This window comes from Cheilinus undulatus, linkage group 6 (genome assembly GCF_018320785.1).
Source record: "Cheilinus undulatus linkage group 6, ASM1832078v1, whole genome shotgun sequence".
NCBI classification, from domain to species: Eukaryota; Metazoa; Chordata; class Actinopteri; order Labriformes; family Labridae; genus Cheilinus; species Cheilinus undulatus.
Window position 1 is genome coordinate 16783115 of NC_054870.1, and position 15007 is coordinate 16798121.

The window sequence follows — 15007 nt, forward strand, 5'->3', positions numbered from 1 at the left end:
ATATATATATATATATATATATATATATATATATATATAGTAAAGGAAAGTTGACATTTCTTGTCCAGTTTTTTCTAACATAAGACTCACCAAATTGTCCAAATGACCATCTAAGTTTACCTGTTATGAAAACATTAGTGCAAAATATGCTATAACCTATATCTTGTAGAGAGAAATCATAACTTACTTATATTTTCATTTTACTTTTGAAGCAGATAAAAACTTTTCCATAGATTTTCCAGGAGTCTGATTTATATGAAACAGGCAGAGATGTGACAAATATAAATGACGTTGTCCTATATTTTTTCAATGTTGGGTGATTTACACTGAGTAACACAGACAGGCCACAGCCTAAGCTCACACTTAATGTAGTTTTATTTTATTTTTATAGAAAATATCAACATTTTTTTCTTTAGCCTATGGCTGCCTTCCATCCTTGTTCATCTCTGCACACAGCAGATAGGGCGCATCGTGTATGCGTGTGTATGTGTGTATTGTAGGCCAATAGTCACTGAGTTACACAACCGCTTTCAGTTTCCGAGCCCTGCCTGCCTGCTTGCTTGCTCGCCTGGTGGCTCCCCGCCCACCGCTGCTCTCTGCTGCCTGCCTGCCTGCCTGCCTGCCTGGCTGTTGGACGGACTGGGGCAGATCCGAGCCGACCAGTTCCGTGTTCTCTCCTCTCCCAGTACACCGAGCAGACTAAGCAGAGGGACCCTGTGGTGTCATGGTGGACATTCCTGCCCAGCCGCGGCACCCATAACTCCGGGGACAGTGAGAAAGTGTGGTCGGAGCTGAGGTACGTGTTATTATTTCTCATTATTTCTGCGCGGATGGCGAATTCATCAGCCGACGTCGGTCGCGTTACGTTACAGCCAAACTTTGACGCTGCTGGCTGGACCTCCTCTCTCTCTCTACCCCTCCCTCCCCCCACTCTCGCTCACTCTCCTGAAACGCAAAGTGCGTCGCCGTGCACACTCACACGCGGGATTACGACATGTTCACGCATATGACATATAGCCCTCGAGCGGTGCGCTTCCTATTTGTGTCGTTAAAAGGCCCTGACAGGGACCTCTGTAACTTTTACTGTCGATAGCCGACGTGCTGCGTGCGCGTGTCTGCGCGTGTTTATGTGTGTAGATTGATGGGTAGACAGCGAGCTGCGACGCTCGTGCGCTTGGCGTACACGGGCGTTCTAACGTGAATTGTATGTCAGCATATGTCAATGTAATGTGCGCGTGTCGTCCACTGATGTTGTTTTGACACAGGTGACGTAGACCATGACGCGCCTTAACGATGAGATAAGCGGATCCGCTCCGTGTGAATAAATAGCGAGCTCCCGTGTGTTTGTGCGCGCGCGAGACTTTGTCTCATTGACGGACACTGAGGGGGATTTCTGAACTGCGCACTTTAGATTTTTCTAGCAAAAAGCGACCCACGCTGAGAGAGGCAGGAGTCTAGGGCGAAGTAAACACTGTTTCCTCTGTCTGTAGTGAGTTTCTGCAGTGAGTAAAGCAGTCTGAATCAAGCTCTGCATGTCATCACTGTTTACACACCTGACGTCCACACAGCCTCTCTACACGCGCCTGAAATGACGTCATTTTAACATGATGGATGGAAGGTGGAGAAAAAATACAGTTTTAATACAGTAGTTTTAATTTAAAATCAGTAGAGGTGGATTTTACTTTAGTCAGCTTTAGTCAGCACAGTCCTTCAAAATGATCGTAATTTCCCAGCTGGTGACTCAAAATTAACATCAGCATACACCTTAAATTAGCATTTTCATTATTTAGCTATTTGCCCTTGGCAAAACCAAATTACACAGAAGCCGAATTAAATTGGTAAAAAAATATTTTACCCACAATGCCATGCATTCAGCTTATGTATGTTTGAAAGTTTTACCATAGGTCAAACAGGAAGCTTTGTGTAATATGTGTGTTCACTTATTGAGGTTTTAACTTGACTCTGCCTGGATGTGTCTAAGGTTGTCCCAGTTCTAAAGAAATCATTAAACATTATTTAGCACAGTGTTCAAACTTGAGTTGTTATATTATAAACAAATATGGAAAGCAGTTGAATCAAATTGGATGTCCTGCACACAATTTTAACAAAAAAAGCTAACTTAACTGACGCTGTAGGGAAGACAGGGGTACGATGAGCCAGTTTTTACTTCAGGTGACAAAATGACAGTAATGTTGATAAATAAAATCTGCACTAGGGCTGGGCAATTATAGCAAAAATAAAAAACACGATTAATTGAACATTTTACCTTGATTACGAATTAACAATCATTCCACCCCCAGCTATGGAGGACTGAAAGTGCCAGAATGACATATATAAATATATAATTAATTAAATAATTAAATGTGTCATGAATTATTTAATATTGGAAATAAATCAACAAATATATAAATAGATATATAATTATTTATATAATTAAATGCATGTGTTATTAAATGATTAAATAATTAATTAAATGTGTCATTTGTTATTTAAAATTGGTAATAAATAAATAATTTATGAAATACATAACTAATTAAATAAATGTTTGAATAATTATTTAAAATGTTCATTCATTCTATGTAAAAACACATCTACTTATTTCACTATTTATATTATTATTTTACTATTTATTTATTTAATTATTTCATGATTCCTGCTCCAGCAGTGCATCATGAAATAATTTCATCTGTCATCCTCTCCCATCAAACTCAGTGGGCGGGACTAACGCTGAACAGTCACAAACCATTGCTTTGGTCTGCAGGGTTGCCAGACTAGGGAGTTTCCCACCAAACAAACAAATAACCAAACATGGCAGCAATCACTGTGGATCTGCGTGAGCTCTCCCATGAGTTGATAACAGATATTTTAGTCCTGGTAGAGAATGTTGACGCTGGAACTTCGGACCCTGAACATGTGACTAGCAAAGCTGAGGGATTTATTGAAGTTTTTGGAGTTGTTTCCACTCTATCTGACCAAGATATTGACCAAAGTGTTTTCAAACTTAAACTTGTACGTGTTGATGACTCAGTATGCAGTATAAAGTAATAAAGGATGGCCTACTTGTCAGTGCTGCAAAGATAAAAATTCAGTCCAAATCCGCTGCAGTTCTCCTCACTCAACCACAACTGCAGGGGAATATATGGGGTTGAGCCAGTGGCTTATTCTAACCCTGGGCTCCCGGCTCAATTAACCCCTCAGCCACCATTTTAACAAAAGTGCATCATCCAGGCACTTTAGGACTTATGCTAACAGTTTGGCCTCATATTGTAGCTTACTAATGCACTAACGTGAATTTTATAATGTCTGTAATGTGTTTTTTCAGACACAACACTCATAGGACTGCACATTAGCCATGGCTAGAAGTCTTCTGTACATTGCATCGGTTGCACTGTAATTAAATGCAGCAGTGCTTAAGTATTGTCCCTGACTAATAAACAGATAATTAAATAAATAAATAAATAAATAAGAACTTAAACATGAACAGCAAAAACAGTTTTCTTAACAAAAATGTTCATTTTACTCCATGTGCTCCTCCTCTTCAGTGGGAGAGTACAGTAGATACCTCTTCAGAAATACTTGGTCACATGATCAGTTAAGTCTATCGTTTTCTAGAAACAAGGAGTGGCTAAAATACCCACAGGTTCATCTTACCCTACTTTCCCCTTCCCCAAAATTGTTACTCAGTTTATTGAAGTTAATGGTCAATGCAAGCTTTTTCTGCCTCACTAAGATGTTTCTGCAGAGTCATAGCAATTTCCCCCTTTCCTGTATTTACAAGTAACTATGATCCCTTATTACTAGAAGTAAAACTCAATGAGTCATTTGAACTTTTATATGAATTGAAGAAAAACTGTTTAGTCTACATCAGTTATTATAGTAATTTGGATGATGCTAACACTTTGATGTTAGCCTATTATTAAGAAACAGACAAACTACAGTGTGTTTACAAAGGGGCTGATTCAGACCTGAGAACAGTGACTAATCCTGCATCCAGAAGCATTTACCATACTGCTCATTTACTGTAACAGCAGCTTTGAAAGTAAATGGTTTATAAAAGCTGCAGCACATGTGGAAATTCTGATTGGGTCTCAAAAAGTAATAATAAACTAAGTATTAAACTGAATATTTATATTTGATGTAGAAAAAACTCATTCAGCTGCATCAAAGTGGGGGTGGAATGGGGACAAGTTGGGGAGTTTAGCAGCTGTCCATAGTAATGTAATCCAGGGGCAGATAAATGTAGGTCAGAACTGCATCAATCCTGTTGGATAAATGTTAATGTCACATCCAGTCAAGGGTTTGTTAAGATAATTACATTAATTACAGAGTGGGACTTGGATAGAACGGGTTCAGAGAATACAGAAACAGAAAATGATGAACTTTTAGAAATACAGCTGTAAATGCTTAATGTTACTGAATGACGTTCAGAGAGATGGCCGGGTAACTCTTAACTTCAGTACAGGGGTCCCAAATAAAAAAGGTCATTATGGTAAAGTATAGTTGTACTCTTGGAGAAAAAATCCACAAATTGCATCAGTTACAGGCACTGAGTAATCAAAGTGGGCTTATTTTAAATTTATCTTTAGCAGTTTAACCTTTCATGGGGCAAGGAACCGTATATAGCCACTTCGGCAGACTTCCTTTATGGCCTCCCCCCAACTCTGTACTACAGAAGAACCAGAATGATTTTTCTCAGCCAGTCAGGGGAGATAAGTCAACGTCATGCAAAGTAACATCACACCAGCCAACCAATCAGCAGCAGCCCAGTGCGTCTCAAACTTCCTGTTTCCTCCAGAACTTGAAAAATGCTGTGTTACATTTATTTTGCTCCCAAATAAACAGCTCTAAAATCATAACTAACCATGATAAGCTGATGAAACACACATTATACAGATAAATGGTGGTGATAAATGTCACAAGAGATTTTGTTTGCATAGGATTTCTAGCAATTTTAATGTGCAAAACTGAGAAACCATAGTAGGACATACACCTGAGTAAAAATACTTTACTAAGGGTATTTTCTTCAGAAAAATACGTAATTCTAATGTATAATGATAACAGTACTCTATAGTGTAGCTGGATGTTTCCAGAGGTTTGTAAAAATTAAAGGGTGATCCAATGTAAGTAATACTGATTTATTGATATTTTGAATGAATAAATAGTGAAAAGGTGTGATTTTTGTTCCATTTTAATATCTTATAACAGTTTAATTATACTTATGCGGTTTATGTACGTTTTTATTTTTACTGTGAGCCTTATTAATTTAGACATATGATTTTTTTTTTAATGTTTTTTATGTTTTCTGGTGGGATTATCAAGCAATGAAAGAACTGAAATACATATGATTTTAGTCAGGTTTACAGCAGTATAACTATTTTATTTAATGTAAATTACATGAAGCAGTTTTATTTTTTACTGTGAGCCTCATCACTGCTTAAATTCACTTAGTTGTTCAATTTTTGTGATTCTGAGGCCAGTCATGTCTTTCATCTAAAAGAGGAATATAAAGACTACCTTGCCCTGTCTTGTGAAATGAACATTTTGTATTTAGATAACTTTTTAATGTGCGGGCATATACTCAATAGACTCTATATGTGTTTCTTTTCTATTATTAACATTTTACTATGCATACACTTTCTGGCCTTTCTTATTTACCTTACATAGGCAGGGAACCATGTATGATCACTTTGTCAACTAAGAATGAAATGGAATATATTTAATTGATGAAGGTAAAAAGAAAGTATTTGAGTGTCCACCAATGATATTCAAGGGCTTATTTTCTGAATTTCCAAGTATCTCAGTGAATGGATTAACAATACAGTTGAAATACCAAACAAACCAATTAAAATCAACAATCAACAATCTTACTTGGATTTCTTTTATCTAAAATATAGCATACAGGAGTAAAGCCACACATTTCCAACTTCATCCTTTGCTTTGCTTTACTTCAAAGACAGACAGACAAGAGATAAGATTTGACAAACCGCCCTGTCTAAAATTAAAAGGTTTTGAAGAACTCTGGGTACTGAAGTGTTTGTTTGAAAGCAGTCAGTGAAGATGAAATAGTCATTAGTTACTCCACACCAGAGGTTGATATTTAAATGACAGGTTAAAGAGATGCTGGCTTATGATGGTATAGGAAGTTGGTTCAGTGCAGAATTATCCCCCTGGAACGTAATTTCCCACACAGAAAGAATTTCACTCTCCATCTGCTAAGCTGTACAGCTGAACTCCGCTCACAGCTACAGGTTGTGGATACTCCAGTAATATTGTTGGAAAGGTAAACTGCCATCTGACTGTCCTGTATGGGTTATTAAGTCCATTGTAGCAAAATTCAAACTCTTACCAAGTCTATAGGGTGAGTTGTATCGAAGTCTTCCCGCTGACCTTTAAAGTGACTCTGAGCAAGTTCACAGCCGTAGATCTCCATGTTGGGTTTTCATGACATTTGCATATAATAAGCATCTGATCCTATTCAGCTGTTGATTAATTATGTTTCAGTGTCCTATTAAATACATGTGTGTATTCCTGAAAGTCAATCAAAAGTTTATTTATAAAGCACATTTAAAACAGAACATTGATCACCAATGAGCATGTTTAGGTCAATGCCAATTAAAGAGATGCAACCTCACAGTTCAGCTGTGCCAATATTTGTTCACTTTGCTCGGTAAGACTCCTCATTTTCTCTCATGACCATGAAAACAGATCAGTGTGTTCAGAAGATCCCTGCTGCTTCCCAATAAAAAAAGTCTTTGATTCAGTATGCCAGGATAAAATGTATTGGACACAACAGATCAACATCAGTTGCTAATACATTTTCATTCCACATTTTTTGAACAATTGCCAGTGTTAGTAAACAGGGATGGTATCAGCTAACACCACTGTTAAATGGATGCAATAGTGCATCCCTAATTAAAATAAGAAATTCTAAGAACAATAAGATAAATACTAAAAAGAATCAGACAACAAAAATGTCTATTTTAATCAGCACAAAAGTTTGAATTGCAAGAAATATTTTATGTTGAACTAAAAGTCTGATAAGTTTTTCTGAATAAATGACTTTACCAGCTTATTAATTTGGACAAACAGAGCTGGTTTTCCGAATTCACAAGCTGAGTATATTAAAAAGAAAATCTGGAAAAATTTTGTTTCTCATCAAGTTGCTGTTGTTTTTTTTTTTTTCTTTTACAAAGTAAATACCTTGTTAATTCAGAAAAAGAGATTTAGCTAAGGATTTGATGCTCTGCTTGATGAGTAGTTAGAATAATTTGATGAAACTTCCTGAACTGTTGTATTTCAAAGGTGACATCTATCACGGTGCAACACTTGAAGTCCCTTAACTCCTCAGAATGACTCATTTTATACCACAAATGTTTGCAAACCCAGACTGCATGGCTAGAATCTTGATTTAAAACACCTGTGGTAGCAAGTCTGATTGAAACACCTGAATTCAATAATTAACAGGTGTGGCTACATACTTTTGTCCATATAGAGTATATGAATGTATGTCGGAGTTTTGATTGATTCATGCATATTATGATTAAATCTTTATTTTCTTTATTTTTATTTCTTAACACAGCACAGTGTCATTCACACCTCTTGTGTTTTATCCCTTAGGTTAACTTCATCGGACAGGCCTCTGCCACAGTAGGAAAGAAGACACCAACAGCACCAAAATGATGTCTGGACTGACTGATCTGAGGGTGACTGAGCAGACATCTTTGGCCTCCGTGTCATTAGCTGACCTCTGATCCTGTCCTCATGGTTTTAAAATGGCTCTGTGGCTGTGGCAGGGAGGGGACTGGGATGTCTCACTCTCCATGAGTTCTTGGAATTTTACAAACATGTTTTTCTGAAACACGACAGCACAGACTGGAGGATCTGAAGCTCGTGTTTCTTTTTCTTCAATGGGACTAACAGGGTTCTTTGAGCTTGGAATAACATCTGACTGGGAGATGCTCCTGCTGAAAAAGTCACCACAGAATTGAACTTGCATCAAAAATGGAGAAGGATTTTACACAGTTGAATGTCTAATCTCATAATTAATGGACACACACAGTCTGTCCTGGACTTAATCAGCCAAAGTTGATAGTGTCAACTCTTTACACCCACTTCAGCCTCTACTCAAACTCTAAGAGAAGATTTCAGCCTGCATCTGTTCTCTCATCTGTTGCTCATCGTCTTTGATGGAAGCTAGAGGGTGACTTCAGCCTCAAACTTTAACGCTGACTCTGGGTCAGTATCTTGCTGCATCATTAAAAAAAAAGTAACCCTAAACATGGCTGCTACAGGAAGGAGGCACCTGGTGAAAGACTTTAACCATTTCATCACCTGCTACCTGTGTAGAGGATACCTGATTAAACCGACCACGGTCACTGAGTGCCTGCACACCTGTGAGTGAAACAGACATGTACACCCCAGATTCTTCTGATATTAATGAGACAAAGCTTTAAAGATATGTTGTTATGTGAAGACAGATAGCAGAATCTCATCCAGAAAGTTTGGTGTAAACTCTCTAGTCTAAAGAGTTTAGTGACTTTAGCTATCTAAGGTAGCAAGCATTACTCTCAAGTGGACATGCTGTACAACTATGCTTTTCATTGTAACTTGTTTTCTTGGAAAACAAACACAAGTAATGTCTGATTGTGTTCACAAGATCTGAACTTATCTATTTCTTTTCTAGTGGCAACAATGACAATTTTCCATAGATAACTGAGTTTAACTGTTTTATTGAGATCTTAAGAAGTTAAATCGTGCCACAGTAGGCTGCTGACTTGTAGAAGTGAAATATGTGTCACTTTTAAATGTTTAAGATCATCAAACAAATTTTAAAACCAGACAAAGATAACCTGAGGAAATACAAAAATCAGTATTTAAAAGACAATTTCATTTATTAAGGGAAAAAACGCCATCCAGACCTATCTGGCCTTATGTCAGAAAGTATTTGCACCCTAAACCTAGTAAGCATTTGTGCTAAGTGGCTATGGATATTTCAAATTGCTGTAGAGGATTTTTTTTCCCCACAATAGAGGGTTTCAGAGCATGAAGATCATGCAAAGTCTAGACTTTGAGTAGGCTACTCCAAAACCTTCATTTTGTTTTTGGTAAGCCAGTCAGAAGTGGACTTGCTGGTGTGTTTCTGGTCATTGATCTGCTGCAAAACTCAAGTGAGCTTTAGCTCGAGGTCAGGAACTGATGGCATTTTCTTTCAGGGTTTTCTAGGAGAGAGCAGAGCAATTATGACAAGTTGTTCAGGTCCTGAAGAAGCAAAGCAGCCACAGACTATCACACTACCACCAGCATGTTTGACTATTTGTATGATTTTTCTTTTTGGTAAATATTTTTGCCATATGTAACAGGATGCACACCTTTCAAACAGGTCAATTTTTGTCTCGTCACTCCACAGAAGATGATCATCAAGATGTTTTTGCTAAACGTGAGACGAACCTGTCTGTTCTTTTTGGTCGGCAGTGGTTTTGGACTTGGAACTCTTCCATGGATGCCACTTCATGTGTTGTGGGTTTCTTTTGTGACCTCCTGGATGAGTCGTTGATGCTCTTGAAGTCATTTTGGTTGGCTGGCCACACCTGGGAAGGTCAACCGCTGTCCTAAGTTTCTCCATTTGTGGATAATGGCTCTCCCCATCGTCCACTGTAGTCCCAAAGCTGTCAAAATGGCTTTGTAACCTATTGGACTGATAGATGTCAATAACTTTGTTTCTTATCTGTTCTTGAATTTCTTTAGATCACTGATGTGTTGCTTTTTGAGATCTATTCCTGAGTCACTTTGTCAGACAGATTGTATTTAAGTGATTTCTGGATTCAATAAGTCTGGCAGTAATCACCTTGGATGAGGTTAATGAAACTGAACTCCCAAAAATGTGGTTAATCACAGTTACATCATTATTCAACAACATTACTTTTTCACATCAGGCTAGGCGGATCAGGATGGCTTTTTTCCCTTAAAAAACTCATCATTTGATAACTGCATTTTGTATTTACTCGGGTTATCTATCTAAACATTTAAGTGTGACAAATATGCAAAAATCTGGAAGGAGACAAATACTGTTCCCCAGCCCTGTATGCCTTCATCTACTCAGGTAATTAACTTCAAACAAACTAGCTCACTGTTGTGAACTGCTCATAGAAGTTCTTCATAAGCTGTCATCTATCTGTTTAAGTGTGGCCCTTAGAGATGCTGGTCTAACCTAAATAAAACATGTTGATGTTGTCTCTTCCAGTCTGCAAGAGCTGCATCGTGCAGCACTTTGAGGACAGTAATGACTGTCCTAAATGTGGCATTCAGGTCCATGAGACCAACCCACTGGAGATGCTCAGGCAAGATGCTTCCTTTTCTATACTCAGCTTTGTCTCTTTCTTTCTTGCTTTCTTTCTTTTGTTTTGCTTTTTAGCTCACTTCAGCTTTATTATTTGTTCTCTAAACCCTCTTTCCCCACCTGTCATTCTTCTGTCCAGTTTGCTGGATCATCTCATGCATAATTACTGGGCAATTTTCATTTTCTTTCTTTCTCTGCAACATGTTATTGTTCCTTTCAGAAATACCATCTGTTTTCTCTTTCATACTTTTTTCCATTTCATCTTTTACTTTTTTACATTTTATCAGTGATTCTGTCTTAACAGCTGTCACCTACTTAAAATACTTCTCTAGCCATAGTTGCATTCTATTACTTTCTCTTCACCTCCCTTTGTTTCTTCTCACTTTTAGATCTCCCTCTTACAGTTTTTTTCTCTTTATTCTCAGGTTGGACAACACCCTGGAGGAGATCATTTTCAAGCTGGTGCCCGGTCTCAGAGAGAGTGAGTTTGCCAGATGGTTTCATCAATCTGTCTCCTCAGTTTGCGGTCCATGTTTAATTATGCGACTAGTCATGAAACCAATCCAGCCCTCCAATCATATAATTTATAACAAGACATACAAAAGATTAATCACTGTGCACATAGTGACTCCAGCAACAAAGTAGGGAACCCACACTGCATGATATTTAGTTGTTCCTTTAGCTGGAATGTCGACTGATGTGGAGAAAGAGGAGCAAAGAGAGCATGGAGGTTTGGGCCCTGATATCAGTTAACGTTCAGCTGTTGATGAGCATTAACCAGACTTGTATTTATGCACCTTTTGTACCAATTAGCTGTTGTCTTTTGGTCTGATTGAACATGTTGAATCTTTATCAGACATTCAGTAAGAGAAAACACTTCTATGTGCCTTTCAGCACACTGAAACAGCGCAGACAAAGATAAATGAAAGTGAAGAATCAAAACGAAAAACGAATCACTTCTTTCACAGTCAAAACAAAGTGTTGAGTGAGACTGGTGTTAAAATGGCAGGAAAACTGGGCTTTGTTCCAACAACAGTTTGTTTTTCTGCACTCCCAGGTCTTCTTGTACATCCTTTGTTTTTGATTGCAGCCACCTGCCCAAATGAAGGGTTATTTTATCCTATCAGAAGTATGTGCTGGTTTGTTTTCAGTTGTAGTCTCTAAGGTGTGTTTTAAAGCAGCTTCTTGGCACAAATAAAGCTGGCATGAAGAGATGCAACAGGCTTCCCTCTAAGCTCTAAGTCCCTTGTTGTTAACTCAGTGTGTTTGGGGTTTAATCAAGCTCTTACTTCTAGTATCTTGCAAACTTAGACTGTATTAATTAGTGTTTTCATCCAAGACTTTCAACAGTTTTACTGTATGTGCATATAAGAGAGTGAAGTGCTGATAGAAAGTATTCACCCTGTTGGATGTTTTACACTTTTATTGATTTTATAAATCAACCATGGTCAATGTGGTTTGGCTTTTTTGACAAAAACAAAACAAACAAAAAAAAACTCCTTAATGTCAAGGTGAAAACAGATTTCTACAAAGTAATGTCAATGGAATTAAAATATGCAATGTAAAAATGTGACTGCATAAATATCCCCGCCCTTCAAGTCACTATTGTGGATGAACCTTTGGCTGCAATCACAGCCCTGAGTCTGTGTGGATTAGTCTCAATCAGACTTGCACATCTGCACACTACAGTTTTACACCATTCTTCTTTGTTGCTGTGAAGCATCCCCACAGCATGATGCTGCCACCATCATACTTCACAGTGAAGATGATGTGTTTGTGGGGATGTGCAGTGTTTGGTGTCTGCCAAACAATAGCGCCTTTTATTCTGATGGCCAAAAAGCACCATTTTGGCCTCATCACACAAATTTACTTCCACTTGACCATGGAGTCTCCTGGTGAACTTTAGTCTTCTTCAACAGTGACTTTCTCTTTGCCACTCTCCTGTCAAGTTTGACTGGTGAAGAACAGTTGTTGTATGCAGAGTCTCTCTCATCTCAGCTGCTGAAGCTTGTAACTCCTTCAGAGTAGTCATAAGTGTCTTGGTAGCCTAGCTCACTAGTCTCCTTGTTTCATGGTTACTCACTTTGCGAGGATGGCCTGATCTAGGCAGATTAACACATGTACCACATTCCTACCATTTGTTATGATGGATTTGGCTTCATGAGTGTAATGGTAGCCAAAACCTTAACTAGCGACTGGACCTTCCAGATACAGGTGCCCAATTGCTTGAGACACATACCCAGCACTCAGGTGATCCCCATATCACTCATTGTGAGACTACTAGCACCAATTGACTGGACCTCTGTTGAATTTGGGTGAAAATTTAAACAATCACTTATTTTTTATTACACATTTTTATGTAATCGACATTATTTTGAAGAAATCTTTTTTCACTTTGGCATTGAATAATTTTTCCGTTTTTTTTTTTTTTTTTTTTTGGGGGGGGGGCCAAAAAAGCCAAATTATACTGATCATGATTGATTTATAGAATCACAAAAAGGTAAAACATCCAAGGGGGTGAATCAAAGTAAATCAAAGTGTCTTAGTGAGGAGTTTAACTTACCAATAAAATGTATTTACCTTGTCTATAAACTGATTTAGAAATAACCTAGCAACACCTCAGCACAAATGGAAAACAACCACCAAGAAAGCTTAGCATCCTGGCAACAGTCCACAAGAATGCCTGAGTGTTCATGTAGCGTGTCTCCGGTAACCAATGCAAACCTCGAGCAATAACCTTAGAACTCACAAAGGAGGACACTATCACCTAGCAGTTCCTTTATCACACAGTAAGCCCAGCTTAAATAAGCGCTTTCTGCTGGGAACTTCTCGTCAAACACCTAGCAAATATTATACTAGAGATTGACCTCTGTTGGCTGGTATCTGCATGATTGCAGGGAACATTTGTCCACTATTTTAGACTTTTTCAATTCTCATTAAAGGCAAAACATCGCAGTAAACTAGAATTATTCACAGGCGTTCGTACTTGTGCACTACCAAAAAGTTGTAATCTTAAAGATGTATTTTCATGCTCATGTCGAACATCTTGAGCAAGACAAAATCCAGCTGATCCATACTTTTTTCTCCCTATTGGACGTGCCAAATAAGGAATAACTGAAAGATCCATTTGTCAGTGCCACATCATACCAGAATCCTTGAAGCTGAAGAGTTTCCAAACAAGATAAACAGCAGCCCTGGCAGTAAGAACTCAACGTGCCTAACTCAAGCTGCTAAACCTTAATGTCTCTATTACTTCACCTACACTGACAGTGCATTCTTGTATGATATGGATAAAAAAGCTACATATATTGTGGTGGCCATATACCTCATGGCCAATTGGCTAAAACATCAGCCCACTGTAAAACTATTTTTATGCTGTTTTTTCTGGCACTTTTCCCCCTTTTCTTTTATTTATGTTATTTTATTCTAATGGAAGAATTTCTTTTTAAAACACAAGCAGTTTTTAATGGAGTTTCAGTACCTAATGCAATATCAGAGTAACATGCTCTTGTCTTTGAAAATGAATTCTGCCTGAGTGTATTTTTCCAGGCTGCTTGCTAACACTGTCTTCTTTGTATCTGTTGTTTTTGTGAACCAGAGGAGGAACAGCAGGAACTGGAGTTCTGGAGGAAGAATCAGCCCAAAGAAAACGGCCAAGGCAAGCTGCTTGTTATTCAGACTCTATGACACAGCAAAAATATGATCTGTATCTTAAAGTATAAGGAAACTTTTTATTAATCTCCAGATACTTTATACTTGGCTATTACTTCCAAAATGAATGCTGCAATTTGTGGTAAATTTAGACTTAGATCATCCATGTTTAAAAGTGACTTCATTCACTTCACCTTATTATATGAGGAGGAAGTTTTCTTTCCCTTTAAGCTTTGACTCATCAACATGTGAAATGTCACGTTTGAGCTAGTTAGTTTGAATCTGGGACAGGGAAATTCCTGCTCACACATCACACACCACAAATAAAGCTTTTGTGGCGAGAACAAGGTTTGTGTTGCTCTCTGAAGGCAGCATTTATTCAGTGCGATCATCCATCACCATTCAATTTTGCTGGTGTTTGAACTGCTTGTCTTATTGGTTGATTTATATGAAGATAGATTGGAGTATAAAGGCTGTTTAGAGTTTTCTTGGATATCACACCCCGTATTCATGCTGTGAAACCTCAACGTCTCAGCAAAGCAGTTTTTGTGTTGTGTGTTTCTCCAGCAGAAAACTTGATGTGTCAAAGACTCAGCCTGCCGGATGTGGGGGGTGACGATGGCGATAGAGATGCTGGTGGTGATGATGCCGATGGTGGGGATGAAGACTACCACAGGAGTGATCCTCAGATAGCAATCTGTCTGGACTGCCTTCGTAACACAGGACAGACTGGGGAGAGCACTGTCTCGGTGTGTTTGTTAAAGAATTTATCTATATATTTTTAATTCAGAACTTCTTGTAATCTTCAAGCTCTGTGGTTGAGTTTAGTAAACATTTGCAAAGTAAATTTAAAAAACCCTGCTGTTTTATTGAATTATTCTAAGTGAGTTGGACAGTCAGTATTGAGTCATTTGTAAGGTTTCAAATGTGCTTTGGTGTCCTCACATTTAAAAATCTACTTTCATCTCTTAGGCTGTCACTCTCATTAAATCAGAGTGTAATGGATTTTGTCCGTTGTCC

General features: G+C 38.1%; 1 protein-coding gene across 2 annotated transcripts in view; it reads left to right on the plus strand.

Moving 5' to 3' along the window:
• Positions 1-547: 547 nt before the first annotated feature.
• LOC121511009 (polycomb group RING finger protein 5-B-like) overlaps positions 548-15007 on the plus strand; it is a 39417-nt gene continuing 24957 nt past the window's right edge. Inside the window, exons 1-6 of one of the 2 annotated variants that reach the window (XM_041789475.1) lie at positions 548-796; positions 7618-8393; positions 10241-10337; positions 10762-10817; positions 13935-13994; positions 14555-14736. In XM_041789475.1, coding sequence (XP_041645409.1) covers positions 8279-8393; positions 10241-10337; positions 10762-10817; positions 13935-13994; positions 14555-14736 — 510 coding nt within the window. In that variant the 5' untranslated portion in view covers positions 548-796; positions 7618-8278. The remainder of the gene's footprint in view (positions 797-7617; positions 8394-10240; positions 10338-10761; positions 10818-13934; positions 13995-14554; positions 14737-15007) is intronic. The other variant, XM_041789476.1, reaches the window with a different exon arrangement.